The following is a 15,241-nucleotide window of genomic DNA, read 5'->3' on the forward strand; positions in this document are numbered from 1 at the left end:
GTGGGGAGGAGGAATAAATTAGGAAGTTGAGATTAACATGTACATACTATTATATATAAAATAGATAATCAACAAAGACTATAGCACAGGAAACTCAATACTCTTTAATAACCTATATGGTAAAAGAATATGAAAAAGAATATGTGTATATATATATATATATATATATATATATATATATATGAATCATTTTGCTGTACCCCTGAAACTAACACAACTATACTCCAATATTAAATTAAAATTAAAATTTAAAGCAATAGAATAAAAAAATAAAAGGTCCTATTCTCTTCATGCCATTCTGTGAAAAGTTTTATTATTTTGTTAGAAAGTTACTCTGAATGTTTAAAAAATAAAACCCAACATTAATAAAATCTCACCCACTCAAATTAAGTTGCTTTAAAGCATGTGGATCTCAATTATTTTTTCCCCAATGGGTCAACCTTTGAAAAGAACAAAAGGTTACTTATCCTGGCATAGGGTGAGCTATTTGGCTCTGATTCCTGTTGAATTTATAGCACTTTTCAAGGGTAAGACAGTATGGAAGTGTGGGAAAGAGTGTCAAGGGATAAGTGACATGGCAAGGAAGGACAAAACATTCAATCGAGTGGTTATAAGGATGTTTAATGACACCTGGGGCATCTTTGTTTGCTGTTAGCAAAGGGTCCTTGTTGCATTTGAAGGTTTCTGATTTCCAGGATGACCAAGTATCCTGTATTTGGACAACGCATTCATTAAAAGCCATGAAATTTCCTTTTTAAAGCTTTTCATGAAGGTTTCAATTGCTAACTGTAGAGTTCCAGGTGGGGATTTGTACTGACTGCTCATCTTATTGTTTTTCTCCTTGTTTTTATTAGATTTTAATTGAATTAGGTCAGATATAACAAAATTTTCATTGGAAATTTTTGGTTATTTTGTATTTGTTTGTGTAGATTATAGATTGGGTGCACAATTACTGAGCACCCTTTAAGGTGTAAATGAGCTACAGCTAATTTCAGCTGGTAATACAGAAAAAATGAAATGGATTTTAAAAGTTGAGGAAATCCACCAAGGTTCAGTGCATCTTTAATCTCTAGTTACAATTATAAAGACCCTAAAATTCCATTTACTCAGGTTCTCTTCATTTTCTCACCCTGAGCTCTCATCAGATTAAAACATTTTTAAGAACTCAAACTAGGTGTCATGCCAACCATTTCAGTTTAACCGCGTTAGAGATTAATAGGGGTGAATGGGAAGAATCAAAGGAAAATAGTGTTTTAGAGGATAGAACAGACAGCTTTTCAAAGAAGGAAAGCAAACACATAAAGGTAGATTTGACCTCAGTATAGAGTAAATAAAATATAACAATAATAATTAGTAAAATTATTGTTATTCCTACTGTTTTAGCAAATATTTATTTAGAATCTGGCCAGGCTCTTCCAGGCCCTGGAATGTTTCACAGATAAAACATCTTGCTTATGTGCTGCTTAAACTCTATTGTGAGGAGAGCAAGACATTAAATGATAAACCTACTACATATATGATATAGAATGCCTGAAGAACTATGGACAGAGGTTTGTAACATTGTACAGAAAGTGGTGATCAAAACCATCCCCAAGAAAAAGATATGCAACAAGGCAAAATGGTTGTCTGAGAAGGCCTAGCTGAGAAAAGAAGTGAAAGGCAAAGGAGAAAAGGAAAGATATACCCCTTAGAATGCAGAATTCCAAAGAAGAGCAAAGAGAGATAAGAAAGCCTTCTTAAATGAACAATGCAAAGAAATAGAGGAAAACAATAGAATGGAAAAGACTTGAGATCTCTTCAAGAAAATTAGAGACACCAAGGGAACATTTTATTTGCATATATTGCAAAGATGGGCACAATAAAGGACAGAAAAGGTAAGGACCTAACAGAAGCAGAAGGTATTAAGAAGAGGTGGCAAGAATATGCAGAATAACTATACAAAAAGGGTCTTAATGACCTGGATAACCACGATGGTATGATCACTCACTTAGAGCAAGAAATCCTGGAATGTGAAGTCAAATGGGCCTTAGGAAGCATTACTACAAACAAAGCTAGTGGAGGTGATGGAATTCCAGCTGAGCTATTTCGAATCCTAAAAGATGATGCTGTGAAAGTGCTGCACTCAATATGCCAGCAAATTTGGAAAACTCAGTAGTGGCCACAGGACTGGAAAAGGTCAGTTTTCATTCCAATTCCAAAGAAAGGCAATGCCAAAGAATGCTCAAACTACCACACAATTGCACTCATTTCACATGCTGGCAAGGTCATTCTCAACATTCTTTAAGTCAGGCTTCAAAAGTATGTGAACCAAAAACTTCCAGATGTTCAAGCTGGATTTAGAAACAGTAGAGGAACCAGAGATCAAATTGCCAGCATCCTTTAGATCATCGAAAAATCAAAGGAATTCCAAAAAACATCTGCTTCATTGACTATGCTAAAGCTTTTGACTGTGTAGATCACAACAAACTGTGGAATATTCTGAAAGAGATGGGAATACCAGACCACCTTACCTGCCTCCTGAGAAACCTGTACGCAAGTCAAGAAGCAATAGTTAGAACCAGACATGCAACAACAGAGTGGTTCAAAATTGGAAAAGGAACATGTCAAGGTTGTATATTGTCATCCTGCTTATTTAACTTATATGCAGAGTACATCACGTGAAATGCTGGACTGGATGAAGCACAAGCTGGAATCAAGATTGCCAGGAGAAATATCAAATAACCTCAGATATGCAGATGACACCACCCTTACGGCAGAAAGTGAAGAGGAACTAAAGAGCCTCTTGATGAGGGTGAAAGAGGAGAGTGAAAAAGCTTTCTTAAAACTCAGCATTCAAAAAACAAAGATTATGGCATCTGTTCCCATCAACTCATGGCAAATAGATGGGGGGAAAAAAGTCAACAGTGACGGACTTTATTTTTTTGGGCTCCAAAATCACTGCTGATGGTAGCTTCAGTCATGAAATTAAAAGACTGTTGCTTCTTAGAAGAAAAGCTATGACAAACTTAGCATATTAAAAAGCAGAGACATCACTTTACTGACAAAGGTCTGTATAGTCAAAGCTATGGTTTTTCCAGTAATCATGTACACATGGTGATAGTTGGAACATAAAGAAGGCTGAGCACTGAAGAACTGATGAACTGTGGTGCTGGAGCAGACTCGTGAGAGTCCCTTTGACAGCAAGGAGATCAAACCAGTCAGTCCTAAATGAAATCAACCCTGAATAGTCATTGGAAGGACTGATGCTGAAGCTGAAGCTCCAGTACTTTGGCCACCTGATACGAAGAGCCGACTCATTGGAAAAGACCTTGATGCTGGGAAAGATTAAGGGCAGGAGGAGAAGGGGGTGACAGAGGATGAGATGGATAAATGGTGTCATCGATTCAATAGCCATGAGTTTGAGCAAACTCCAAGAGATGGTGAAGGACAGGGAAGCCTGGCATGCTGCAGTCCATGGGTTCACAAAGAGTGGGTCAAAACTGAGCGACTGAACAACAATACTACATATGTAGCTTACATAGGATGTTAAAGGTGGTAAGTACTGCAGGAAAAAAAAAAAAATCAAGCAGGACCACAGGCAGAAGAAGAAGGGTTGTTACAGTTTAAACTAGGATGGTCAGAATAGAACTTTACAGATGAGTGCCACTTAAACCAGGATTTGAAGGAGATGAGGGAGTTAGCTTGTGGGGATAGCTGTAGTATGAGTATTCCTGGAAGAAGAGAGAGCAGTGCAAAAGCCCTCAGGTGGGAATGTGTCTGGAGAATTTGAAAAAACAAACAAACAAACAAAAAACCAGATAGGCCAGAGTGGCTGGAGTGGAATGAGCATAAGGAAGATGGTGGGGTAAGGGCAGGGGGCAGGTGGTGTGGGGCTTGTAGTCATTTTAAGGAGTGAGTGAGGAGCCCTTGCACAGTTTGGAGCAGAGCGGTTTCCTGATCTGAGTTAACATGGAGCAGGATCGTTATAATGAAGGTGGGGAGAAGTGGTCGTATTCTGGATGTATTTTGAAGGTGGACCTACGAGGATTTCCTGAGGCTTTGGATATGAAGTGTGAGAGAAAGAGCAATGGCAGCGTGTGATGTAGGGGGAAGTCAGAGTGTAGGGGAAGCATGGTGTTGGTGTGGGGCTCTGTCTTGCCCCAGGAAGGAAAATAAGACCCACCTTGAGTGTTCAGATCTTGCCTGGGACCCTCTGCCTGGTTAGTCGGAAGGAGAGCTGGCACCTGCTCTGCGTTTCCTCGTTGTCAAGGTCTCTTCACTTCGAGTGACTCACTCACAGTCTCTGGCGTGTGTGCGTCCCACAAGGAACCTGCTCCATGTCCCACAGCTACTCAGTAACAGAGGCAGGATTTGAACTCAGGTCTCTGACTAATTGCAGCTCATTTACGGTGAATTCAGTGGCAATATATTCTTCATGATAAATGTCAAAACTAAACTGCCACGACTTTATGAGCCTTTAGGATGTTTTCAGGTTTTCTGGGTTTATCTGATGTTCCGAGTGTTGTTGGCTTAGACTGTAAGTCCTTTTGGATTATCAACTTTTTTTTTCTTCTTTACAGGTCTTCGTACAGCCTGTCAAGGTTATGTAGGGGCTTAATTCTTTTGTCAGTAAAAAGTATTAAAAAACCATTGTCTCTTGCAGTTAATCTGTGGGTTTGAAAAAAATCTCATATCAACATGTTATTTCCAAAACATTTCTTGGACAAACATCTGAAATTTAGACTAAATTCCAAGAAAGTTTGTAAGATTGTGAGACACACGCACATTCCCAGAGTGACAGACCTTTAATGCTCTGATTTGTTCAAATGGCTTCTGAGGCTTCTCATTTTCTAACTCCCGGTGTCCTTTTTAAACAGCGGAACAGGAAGACACTCAGAAGAAAACCTTCACCTGCTGGATAAACTCACAGTTGGCAAAGGTGAGGAAAAACAGAGCAAATCAAGCTAAAAATATATTTAAGTGATTCCTCCTGTTCTCTCCTGTTTTTGGTCTCCAAAATGGCAATGGTGACAGATTGAAAATGTGTGTTGAATGTCACCTTGATCTTTGGTATTCTGTTTTGATATATTTGTTATTCTTTCCCAACACTAAAAGGGGGCACTTGGGCATTTCTGTTAAGGATGTGGGAGACAGTGCTATAAAATATTTAAAGCAGCAACATCTGTTTTATCAAATGCAATTATAATGGAAGTCCTATATATTGAGTGTTATGTTAGACACTGTTAAGTTCTTTAAATGTACTGACTACTCATTACATTTCATTGAATTTGCAACATCCCATGATATAGATAGTATTGTTTCTATTTAAAAAACAAGGAATGTAGGGCACAGAGAAGTTGTGTGACTTCTCGAAGGTCCCACAGCTTACAAGTGATAGTGTAGTACAAGTGTTAGCTACTCATGCAACCCCATGCATGGGCTCATGAAGCCCACCAGGCTCCTCTGTCCATGGAATTCTCCAGGGAAGCCTACCGGAGTGGGTTGCCATTTCTTACTCCAGGGTATCTTCCTGACCCAGGGATCGAATCTGGGTTTCTCGCATTGCAGGCAGATTCTTTACCGTCTGAGCCACCAGGGAAGCCATGAGTGATCGCACTGGGATGCAAACCCAGGCAGTCTGGACCCGAGACCTTGATCTTAATCTCTGTGCCACCCTGGCTCTCAGTGATGCCAAGTGCCTGGAGTAACCTAGATACAAAAATGAATGAGCCTCTCTCACAGGCCACCCATCCTAGCCCAATGCTTGTAGTTCTAAAAAGAATCAATTCATAAACAGGTTATTTCAGAAATGTAATCTCCTCTCCAAATGGGTCACTATTGGCTGATTCTGACTATCTTGAATGCCACTTCTCTGCGCAGGTTTTAAGCTCTCAGTGAAAGCTGAAAGGGTGTTGTGTTATTGGAAATCTACTGTGAGTTAAGTTCACTTCTTTCCTTAACATGTTTGGATTTGGAACTTTGTGTGTTTTCTATCATCCTGTTAATTAAGAAGAAAATTGCTACCGAATCTTAGCTTTTGCAGAGATCCTAAAGCACATTTATGAGATTCTTAATGTTGCCATGTTTTTGTTCCAAACTGTTAACGATTACTTTTCTTGTGACCTTTGGTAGCACACCCCTCCCTCAGTTGTAACAGACCTGTTCACAGACATTAAAAAGGGGCATGTCCTCCTGGACCTGCTGGAAGTACTCTCAGGACAGCAATTGGTAAGTTTTTAAAATTAAGTCGGTAAGCTTTTAAAACGACATTAAGAAATTTTGTGGATTAAAAACAAATCACATTTCTGAGTAATATATTTTGCTTGAATCTCATAGCCTCGAGATAAAGGATCTAATACATTCCAGTGTAGAATCAATATAGAAAATGCTCTGACATTCCTAAAAAACCAATCAGTGAGTATGAAATTCACATGAAAATTAGTTGGGGAGATTAATGCTGTGAAATATTTTCTCTTTTCTAACCTGCATTTTTCTTTTCCAGATCAAGCTAATAAATATTCATGTTACTGATATCATAGATGGAAACCCATCCATTATTCTTGGCCTCATTTGGACAATTATACTGCACTTTCATGTGAGTAGTTTGATATGAAAAGTGTTCCTCTTCTAATTACCACAGTATAAAATAAGTGTAGCGCAAAAGTGTGACGACGCTAGAGCTTCTTTAGAAATGGGACCCTTTGGAAGTCTTTTCAGGTGAAAACTATATAGCTGACCTTTTGTCACTTATGTTACTCTTCAATTGAAAATTGAATGCTAAATTATCATGATATACTGAAATAGCATATATGTATCAGCCCCAGCCTGAATAGGACTTGCCATGGTAAATTTTTGTTTACTCTGGCAGAAGACAGAATAGTAAGCTTTTGGAGTAAATTCTGGAAAACTAACCCACTAAACTTGGTAAAAATCTCCCCATTTTTGAGGTCCCTTGTCTGTTCTAATAGTCCTGCAATGTCTAGTTCTGTCCCAAGACTGACTCATAACTTTTGTTTCATTCCATGAGTATTTTTGAGCACCTACTATGTGCTTGCTTTTGTGCTAGGACACAAAGAAAATAATAGCAAATAAGATGATTAGAGTCCTGACTTTATGACACTTATGATTTGATAAATACATACTTTCAGGCCTGGAATTTTGAATTAGTGCATGTTTTCTGGAGCTACTTAAAAAGTTTACATGTAGGTTATCTCCATAATTACTTTAAAAATAACTTTAAAAATTATATGGGGAATTTATATCCGTACACCCGTGGCGGATGCATGTTGATGTATGGCAAAACCAATACAATATTGTAAAGTAAAAAATAATAATAATAAAAAATTTTAAAAAAATTATATGGAAAGCAAGTGCTTATTTTAGGAAAAATAGAAAGTAACATAACTAATTTATATAAAATTTCAAGCAAAATGAGACTTTGTATCATTTCTGTATACCTATAAGAGAAGGCAATGGCACCCCACTCCAATACTCTTGCCTGGAAAATCCCATGGATGAAGGAGCCTAGTAAGCTGCAGTCCATGGGGTCACTAAGAGTCAGACACGACTGAGCGACTTCACTTTCACTTTTCACTTTCATGCATTGGAGAAGGAAATGGCAACCCACTCCAGTGTTCTTGCCTGGAGAATCCCAGGGACGGGGGAGCCTGGTGGGCTGCCGTCTATGGGGTTGCACAGAGTCGGACACGACTGAAGTGACTTAGCAGCAGTATACCTATAGTTGGTACAAAATAGACTTTGTATCATTTGCAAAGGGAGACTTTGTATCATTTCTGATTACCTATATTTATAGTTATAGTAGAATAATATGCATGAGGATGATGAAAACTAAATTTAGGATTTGGAGTTTTTTCCTCTGGGAAGGGAAGGAAATGGAATTGAATGCACAAAGACAGAGGCTCAAACTGTGTTTTGTTTCTTTAAAAATTATGAACTAAATGTGGTAAAATGTTAAAATTTAATAATTCATAGGCATGTTAAATATTTTCCCATACTTTTTAGGGTATTTGAAATATAAATTAAAATTTCAACATAGATAATAAAAAGAAAGTCATCTAGAATTTCACCACTCACAGATAACCACTTCAATTAATTTGATGTACAGTCCTCATGACATAATATAGCAGGAATTAATATATATATTCGTGCATGTCTGTCTTAAACAAAATAGGATTGTGCTCTCCATATTGTTTTCAAGTTATCCTAATTATCATCTTTCTGGGTTTTATATATATTATATTGGAAGCATGGTGTTCTATAGTAAAGCATATATTTCATTAATGGACTCTCAAAATGCTCACAGTTTTTTGTGACTAAGCAACTCCAAAAAATTTATCCTTAAGATAAAACTTTTGCATATAATCTTAATCATTCCTATGGGCCAAATTCCTCGAAACAGCATTCTTGGTCCATAAAGTTTGCAATAAAAGCTTTTTAAAATTTTGTTTTAATATTGTAAATGAAATTTTGGTAAGAGTATAACACACACAGAGAAAAAGGCACAAATCTTAAGTGTAGAGCTTGATGAATTTTCATAAATTAAACACATCCATGTAACCACCATGTAACTGAAGATAGAAAGATAGAACATGGCCAGCATGTCAGAGCCCCAGGTCCTTCTCCCAGTCTCTGCTCTCCTTCCCTTTAGATAACCACTACTTTGATCTTTATCATTGGTTAGTTTACCATTTTAAACACAATATAAAGGGAATTATAACTGAATTCTTTTGCATACACTATATAATACTCTTCTGTATCTGATTCATTTTCTTTAACATCATGTCTGTGAGATTCATCCTCTTAGTGTCTTTCCTTTTCATTGCTGTGTATGAATATACCAGTGCGTGAATATACTAGAACCTATTTACCATTCTGCTGTTGACGCACATTTCTTTTGTTGCTAGTTTTAAGCTGTTACAAATAAAGCTGCTAAGAATGTTCTTGTATATGCCATTTGGTGCCTTTGGTGGCCTCATTTCTGTTGTATATTTATCTAGGACTGTTACTGCTAAGCTGTAGGGCATATGATCTCTAGCTTCAGTAGATCACTGCCCAACAGTTTTTTGAACTTTTTCTGATTTGCACTATTATCATAGTTTGAGAATTCTTTGCGCCAGTTCTCACTAATCAGTTTAGTTCAGTCTCTCAGTCATGTCCAGCTCTTTGCAACCCCACGAATCGCAGCATGCCAGGCCTCCATGTCCATCATCAACTCCCAGAGTTCACCTAAACTCATGTCCATTGAGTCGGTGGTGCCATCCAGCTACTCATCCTCTGTCGTCCCCTTCTCCTTCTGCTCCCAATCCCTCCCAGCATCAGAGTCTTTTCCAATGAGTCAACTCTTCGCATGAGATGGCCAAAGTACTGGAGTTTCAGCTTCAGCATCAGTTCTTCCAATGAACACCCAGGACTGATCTCCTTTAGGATGGACTGGTTGGATCTCCTTGCAGTCCAAGGGACTCGCAAGAGTCTTCTCCAACACCACAGTTCAAAAGCATCAATTCTTTGGTGCTCAGCCTTCTTCACAGTCCAACTCTCACATCCATACATGACCACTGGAAAAACCATAGCCTTGACTAGATGGACCTTTGTTGGCAAAGTAATGCCTCTGCTTTTCAATATGCTGTCTAGGTTGGTCATAACTTTCCTTCCAAGGAGTAAGCGTCTTTTAATTTCATGGCTGCAGTTACCATCTGCAGTGATTTTGGAGCCCCCAAAAATAAAGTCTGACACTGTTTCCACTGTTTCCCCATCTATTTCCCATGAAGTGATGGGACCAGATGCCATGATCTTAGTTTTCTGAATGTTGAGCTTTAAGCAAACTTTTTTACTCTCTCACTTTCATCAAGAGGCTTTTTAGTTCCTCTTCACTTTCTGCCATAAGGGTGGTGTCATCTGCATATCTGAGGTTATTGATATTTCTCCCGGCAATCTTGATTCCAGCTTGTGTTTCTTCCAGCCCAGCGTTTCTCATGATGTACTCTGCATATAAGTTAAATAAGCAGGGTGACAATATACAGCCTTGACATACTCCTTTCCTATTTGGAACCATTCTCACTAATACTTGACATTTAAAAAAACATTTATTTTAAGTATTCTGCTATGTGTAATGATTTATAGAAGTTTTAAAATATATTCTGGATCTAAGTCCTTTGTTGGGTATATATATAAATTGCAAATATCTTCTCTGACTCTGTGAATTGCCTTTTCAATCCTTTAATTAACAGACATTCATAATTTTAATGTAGTTCAAATTTATCAGCTTCTTTTTTTTTCTGGTGGCTAGTACTTTTTATGTCTTTTAAAGAATTCTTTCCCATTGCCAATATCATGGAGATATTCTCTTACTTTCTAGAATAGTTCTTTCCAGTAGAACTTTCTGCAATAATGGGAATGTTCTATACTTGTACTGTACAGAATAATAGATACTATCAACCTATGGCTATTGAACTCTTAAAGTGTTGCTAATATGTCTGAGAAATTAAATTTAAAAATTAAATAGTCACATGTGGCTAGTGGCTATCATATTGGAGCACATCTCTAAAAGCTTAATTATTTCACATGTTACGTTTAGATCTGCAGTCTTTCAGGAATGAATTGGTTTGTCTGTACACCTGAAACTAATACAACATTGTAAATCAAATATACTTCAATACAGAGTTAAAAAGGAGAATAAATTGATTTGTGTGAATATGTTATGTTAAAGCAATCAAGATTTACTTTTTCCATATGGCTATCCAGTTGACCCAACACTAATTTTTTTTTTTCCCCTTGCTTTACTGAGAACTTGACTTGAGTTAGGGATTACCAAGGACATTGATAAGCATTAAAAATCTTAACTTACAGAAACTGATACTTTTTGCAGGGGAATGAACAAATATCACATTTTCCCAATAATTAGGATATATAAGGAAGAAAAAAATGTCCCTTTACATAGGGTCTTGAAAGATACTAAACACATCTAGTATAATTACTAGGCAACTTTAAAGCAATTGTGTGCAGAATAACTTTCTCATTTCCAGAACACTTTTTGTCTTCTGTTTGCTGTGATAGCAAGTGTCTGCACTTCCTGTGCTTTTCTCTTTTTTTTCAATTGGAAGAAAATTGCTTTACATGTGTTGGTTTCTGCTGTACAACATCATGAATCAGTCATAAGTATACATATACCCCTCCTTCTTGAGCCTCCCTCCCTCCCAGCCCTCTAGGTCATCACATAGCACCAAGCTGAGCTCCCTGTGCTATACAGCAGCTTTCTGCAGCTATCTGTTTACACGTGGTGATGTATATATTGTCAGTGCTACTCTCCCAGTTCATCCAACCCTCCCCTTTCTCCCACTTCACATGTCCACGTGTCCAACATTAATTGAAGAGACCTTCATTTTCTTACTACGCTATAGTATCACCTTCATAAATCAAGTAGTCATGTAGGTATGGCTCCATTTTCAGATTGTTCTGTCCCATTATTTATCCTTGTACCAAGTCTATACTAGATGAATTTCTTTAGCTGTACAGTCAGTCTTGATATATGATAGTGTGCTGTCCTACTTGTATATCAAGATTACCTTGGCTTCTCTGCTCTTTGTATCTCCATATAATATTTTTTTATTGAGATGTAATTGAGATATACCACTGGGTAAGCTTATTGTTAATTTACACACACAACCTACTGGAATTCTAATGAGGATTGATTAAAGTATAAAATCATTTGGAAAAAGTTGACATCTCTTAAATAATGCATCTTTTAATCCAAGAATGTAATATTTTCATTTTTGTTCTGTTCAAAAGATTTAAAATTTTTCATTATGATTTCTCATTTGACTGATGGGTTCTATAACAATCTATGACTTAATTTCTAAATATTTGAAGTTTATTTTTTATATCTTCATTAAGTTCTAGTTTAATTTCAGTATGGTCAGAAAATATAATCTGAATTATTTCAGTCCTTCAAAATTTCTGTGGCTTGCTTTATGGCTCAGCATGTCAATTTTGGTAAATAGTCTATATTTACATAAATATATTTATATAAATACACATGCACTGGGTCCCATTTTAGGTGCAAGGCGGTTTGCAAACCAGATCAGGTTTGTTCATTGTGTTGGTCACACCTACTATTAATGGTTATTTGGGAAATCTGAAATTATTGGAAAAAAGTGTACATCTTTCAATAACACAGCTGTTTCTAGATTTGTCTTTTAACATTTTCTGTAGGTATTATCATATTGCCATCCAAGAAATCCGAATCAATTTATGTGTTTCCAGCAATATATGACTATTCATCACTGTTATCTTTTAAAAACTTTTGCCTGCATTATGAGTGAAAACACTGTTTTCTTGCTGTATACAATTAGATTTCTGAAATGATCAATGAGGTTATTTTTAATATATGTAAGAGGGATTTTTTTCTCTCTTGAAACTTAACATCTCCATGTGTTTGATTATTTTTTCCTGTATGTATATTTGTTTTTTAATGGTTTATAATCAAGGGTGCGTTTTAATTGAACCAATCTCTCCAGAAATTTTCTTGACTAGCTCAATTAAGCTCAGTTGAGTTTTGATTGACATATGTTGAGCCCCAGTGAAGTGCTCTGTAAGCATGGTGGGGGTGTGAATAGATGCCTGCCTTCAGTAGTCCACTGAAAGAAAACCAAAGTGTAGCCCCGGATGCCAAATGGCATTGTTCAGGGACTTGTGCAGTGCTCATTTTACCACAAGTAAACTGTTACCATTAAATGATACTTTTTAGATCTTGTTTTGGCTGAAGGTTTTGTCTCAATGCTACTAACATATGATTCTGTACACATTAACAATGATTATGTCTTCCTTAGATTGAGGAGCTTGCCCGGACTCTTCCTGGCAATTACATTCAGCCTTCCCTGGACAGTGTGAGTGCAGTTGACTCTTCTCCTACCTCAAGTCCTCCAGCCAAGAAATGCTCCAAAGTCCAAGAAAGATGGCAGATGTCTGCAAAGAAGGCTCTTCTCCAGTGGGCTCAGGAGCAGTGTGCCTCGTAAGTAGCTTGCTGTGACCAGGAGAGACACACAGGGCAGCTGTACTCACCAACATAACCTTACTGACCTCCAGGTCTGAAAATCTGGCCAAATAGGTGTGACAGCTACCTGAAAACTTCCCTGTCAGAAGAAGAAAATGCTCACTCTGTCCTTCTCGCATTGAATTTTTCACATGTAGATGTCTGCGAGCTCAGCCACTCTTGGTTTTAAAGACCAGAAGGTGGTATCACCTGAGTAACTTACCTCACTCCCATGCCCAGGTATAGGTGGCCCATTATGGTATACAAATAAAGTAGTCTTCAAATATCCTTTTCGTTAGGCACAATTCCCTTATGCATCTGGAAGGTGGATTTAGATTTTAAAAAGTTTCACCATGCTAGGAGATCTTTAAAAGTCAAGACTGTTTTAGTTGACTGTGTATTCTCTTAATTTTAGCCTTATATGTGTTCACGGTATAGTTGGCAATAAAGTTAGGAAGGACTTATGGTTGAAAATGTCAGGGGTAGGAAGAGGATTTCCTTTATCTGAGGTGATTATGGAGTGCCTTTCTGAGGAGACCTTTGAGCTGAGACCTGAAGAGATGGCTTTAAGTATATGAAGATTGGGGAGAGTGTCCAGGCAGAAGGATTAAAATGGCTATTGAGAAACAGGAATGAGGCTGGTGTTGCTATGTGTTGGAAGGTGGAGATACTGAAAAATATCCTCTGAACTGAAAAGGAACTTTTAAGACTGAAGAACAAAGTGGGCAACTCCATAAAGTGCAATTATGAAGTTTATTGTGGGTCACTTACAGGCAGGATCAGGCAGACAGGGATCCAGAGGCACTCTGTGCCCCCAAAAGGGGTACAGGGGGATTTAAAGGGGCCAAAGCTAAAAACCAGAATCAATTACGAAGAGAGAGGTATGTCTGCACCAACAGGAACCAGGGGTTTTTTGCTCTCCCTGGGGGTCTTGACCATTAACCATCTGTGTCAGCAAAAAGCATTCTTCCAGTTTTCATATCAGATGAAGGCAAGAGAAAAAGTTGATGGGGAACTTACCTGGTTTGGGCACATTCCTCGTGAGCAGGCCAAGCCCGGTCATGCAGAGAGAAGAGGGGATGGGACTAGCAGGCCTAAGCTGGAGCTGACAAAATGGAGTCAGTGTGGTCCAGCCACACTGCAGCATTGTAAGAAAGGAGAGATAGAAAGGTGGGAGAGGTCAGGAGGAGCCAAAGCTTGTAAGGCCTTGTGGGCCAGAGTGAGCAATGTTATTCTAAATATAATACAAACTATGATGTTTTTTTCAAATAGTTTTTTATTATGATAAAATATACATAGCAAAATTTACCACTTTACAATTTTTAAGGGTACAGCTCAGTGACATTAAGTACATTCACAGTTGTGTAACCATCACTGCTAAATGTCTGCAGAACTTTTTTCATCTTGTGAAACTAAAGCTCTGTAACTGTTTAACACCTCCCAACCCCACCTTCCCTTCAGCCTCTGGCCACCAGAGGTCTACTTTCTTTATCAATGAATTTCATTCTGCAAGTTTCCTTATATGAGTGGAATCATGTAGCAGTTTTCCTTCTGTGACTGGCTTATTTCATTCAGCATCATATCCCTAAGTTTCATCCATGTTATAGCATGTGTCAGAATTTTGTTACTTTTTGGACTAAATATTTCATTGTATGAACATGCTACATTTTGTTTATTCATTCATTCATAATCCATTCTAAGCAGAGGAGTGACAAAGGCAGTCGTCTATCCAGTGAACTATTGACCATTGACTTGGCACAAAATATTGTTTAATTTTTTCCAATGAGAAATAAAATTATTTCTTCCAGTGAAAAGAACTTAATGGTTCATAGAGATCCAAACTTAATCAAGCCAACAGATTGTTGAATGAAGTTCATTAAATTTGAGTATCACTGTCATGTGAAGGACTTTTAAAGACAGATTTCAGGCCGACTTCCAGAGTATGATTCAGGTAGACCTGGGGTTGGGCCTGAGAATTTCTACGTGCAGTCCCAAGTGAAGCTATTACTGCTGGGCCAGGGGCCACACTTTGAGAACCAATATTTTGTAGTGTCATGAGCCTCATTGAAGTTGACATTTTACTTTAATTTGATCTTATGATTAAAATAAAATACTTTTCTAGGTTGACTGACATAATTTGATTTGCTGAAATTTAAGTCCTGATGAATAGAGTAGAGGTACTTTGGTATAGTCTTTTAAATAGTATTTTTAATG

At 37.6% G+C, this 15,241-nt stretch overlaps 1 protein-coding gene across 8 annotated transcripts in view; it reads left to right on the top strand.

Moving 5' to 3' along the window:
- Positions 1–15,241, top strand: part of SYNE2 (spectrin repeat containing nuclear envelope protein 2) — a 327,458-nt gene that overhangs the window by 72,660 nt on the left and 239,557 nt on the right. For all 8 annotated transcript variants that reach the window (XM_055538301.1, XM_055538305.1, XM_055538307.1 and 5 more), the window contains exons 3-7: positions 4,857–4,918; positions 6,112–6,207; positions 6,316–6,393; positions 6,482–6,574; positions 12,825–13,006. In XM_055538301.1, coding sequence (XP_055394276.1) covers positions 4,857–4,918; positions 6,112–6,207; positions 6,316–6,393; positions 6,482–6,574; positions 12,825–13,006 — 511 coding nt within the window. The remainder of the gene's footprint in view (positions 1–4,856; positions 4,919–6,111; positions 6,208–6,315; positions 6,394–6,481; positions 6,575–12,824; positions 13,007–15,241) is intronic.

The sequence above is a fragment of the Bubalus kerabau genome, chromosome 10, assembly GCF_029407905.1.
Source record: "Bubalus kerabau isolate K-KA32 ecotype Philippines breed swamp buffalo chromosome 10, PCC_UOA_SB_1v2, whole genome shotgun sequence".
Lineage (NCBI taxonomy): Eukaryota > Metazoa > Chordata > Mammalia > Artiodactyla > Bovidae > Bubalus > Bubalus kerabau.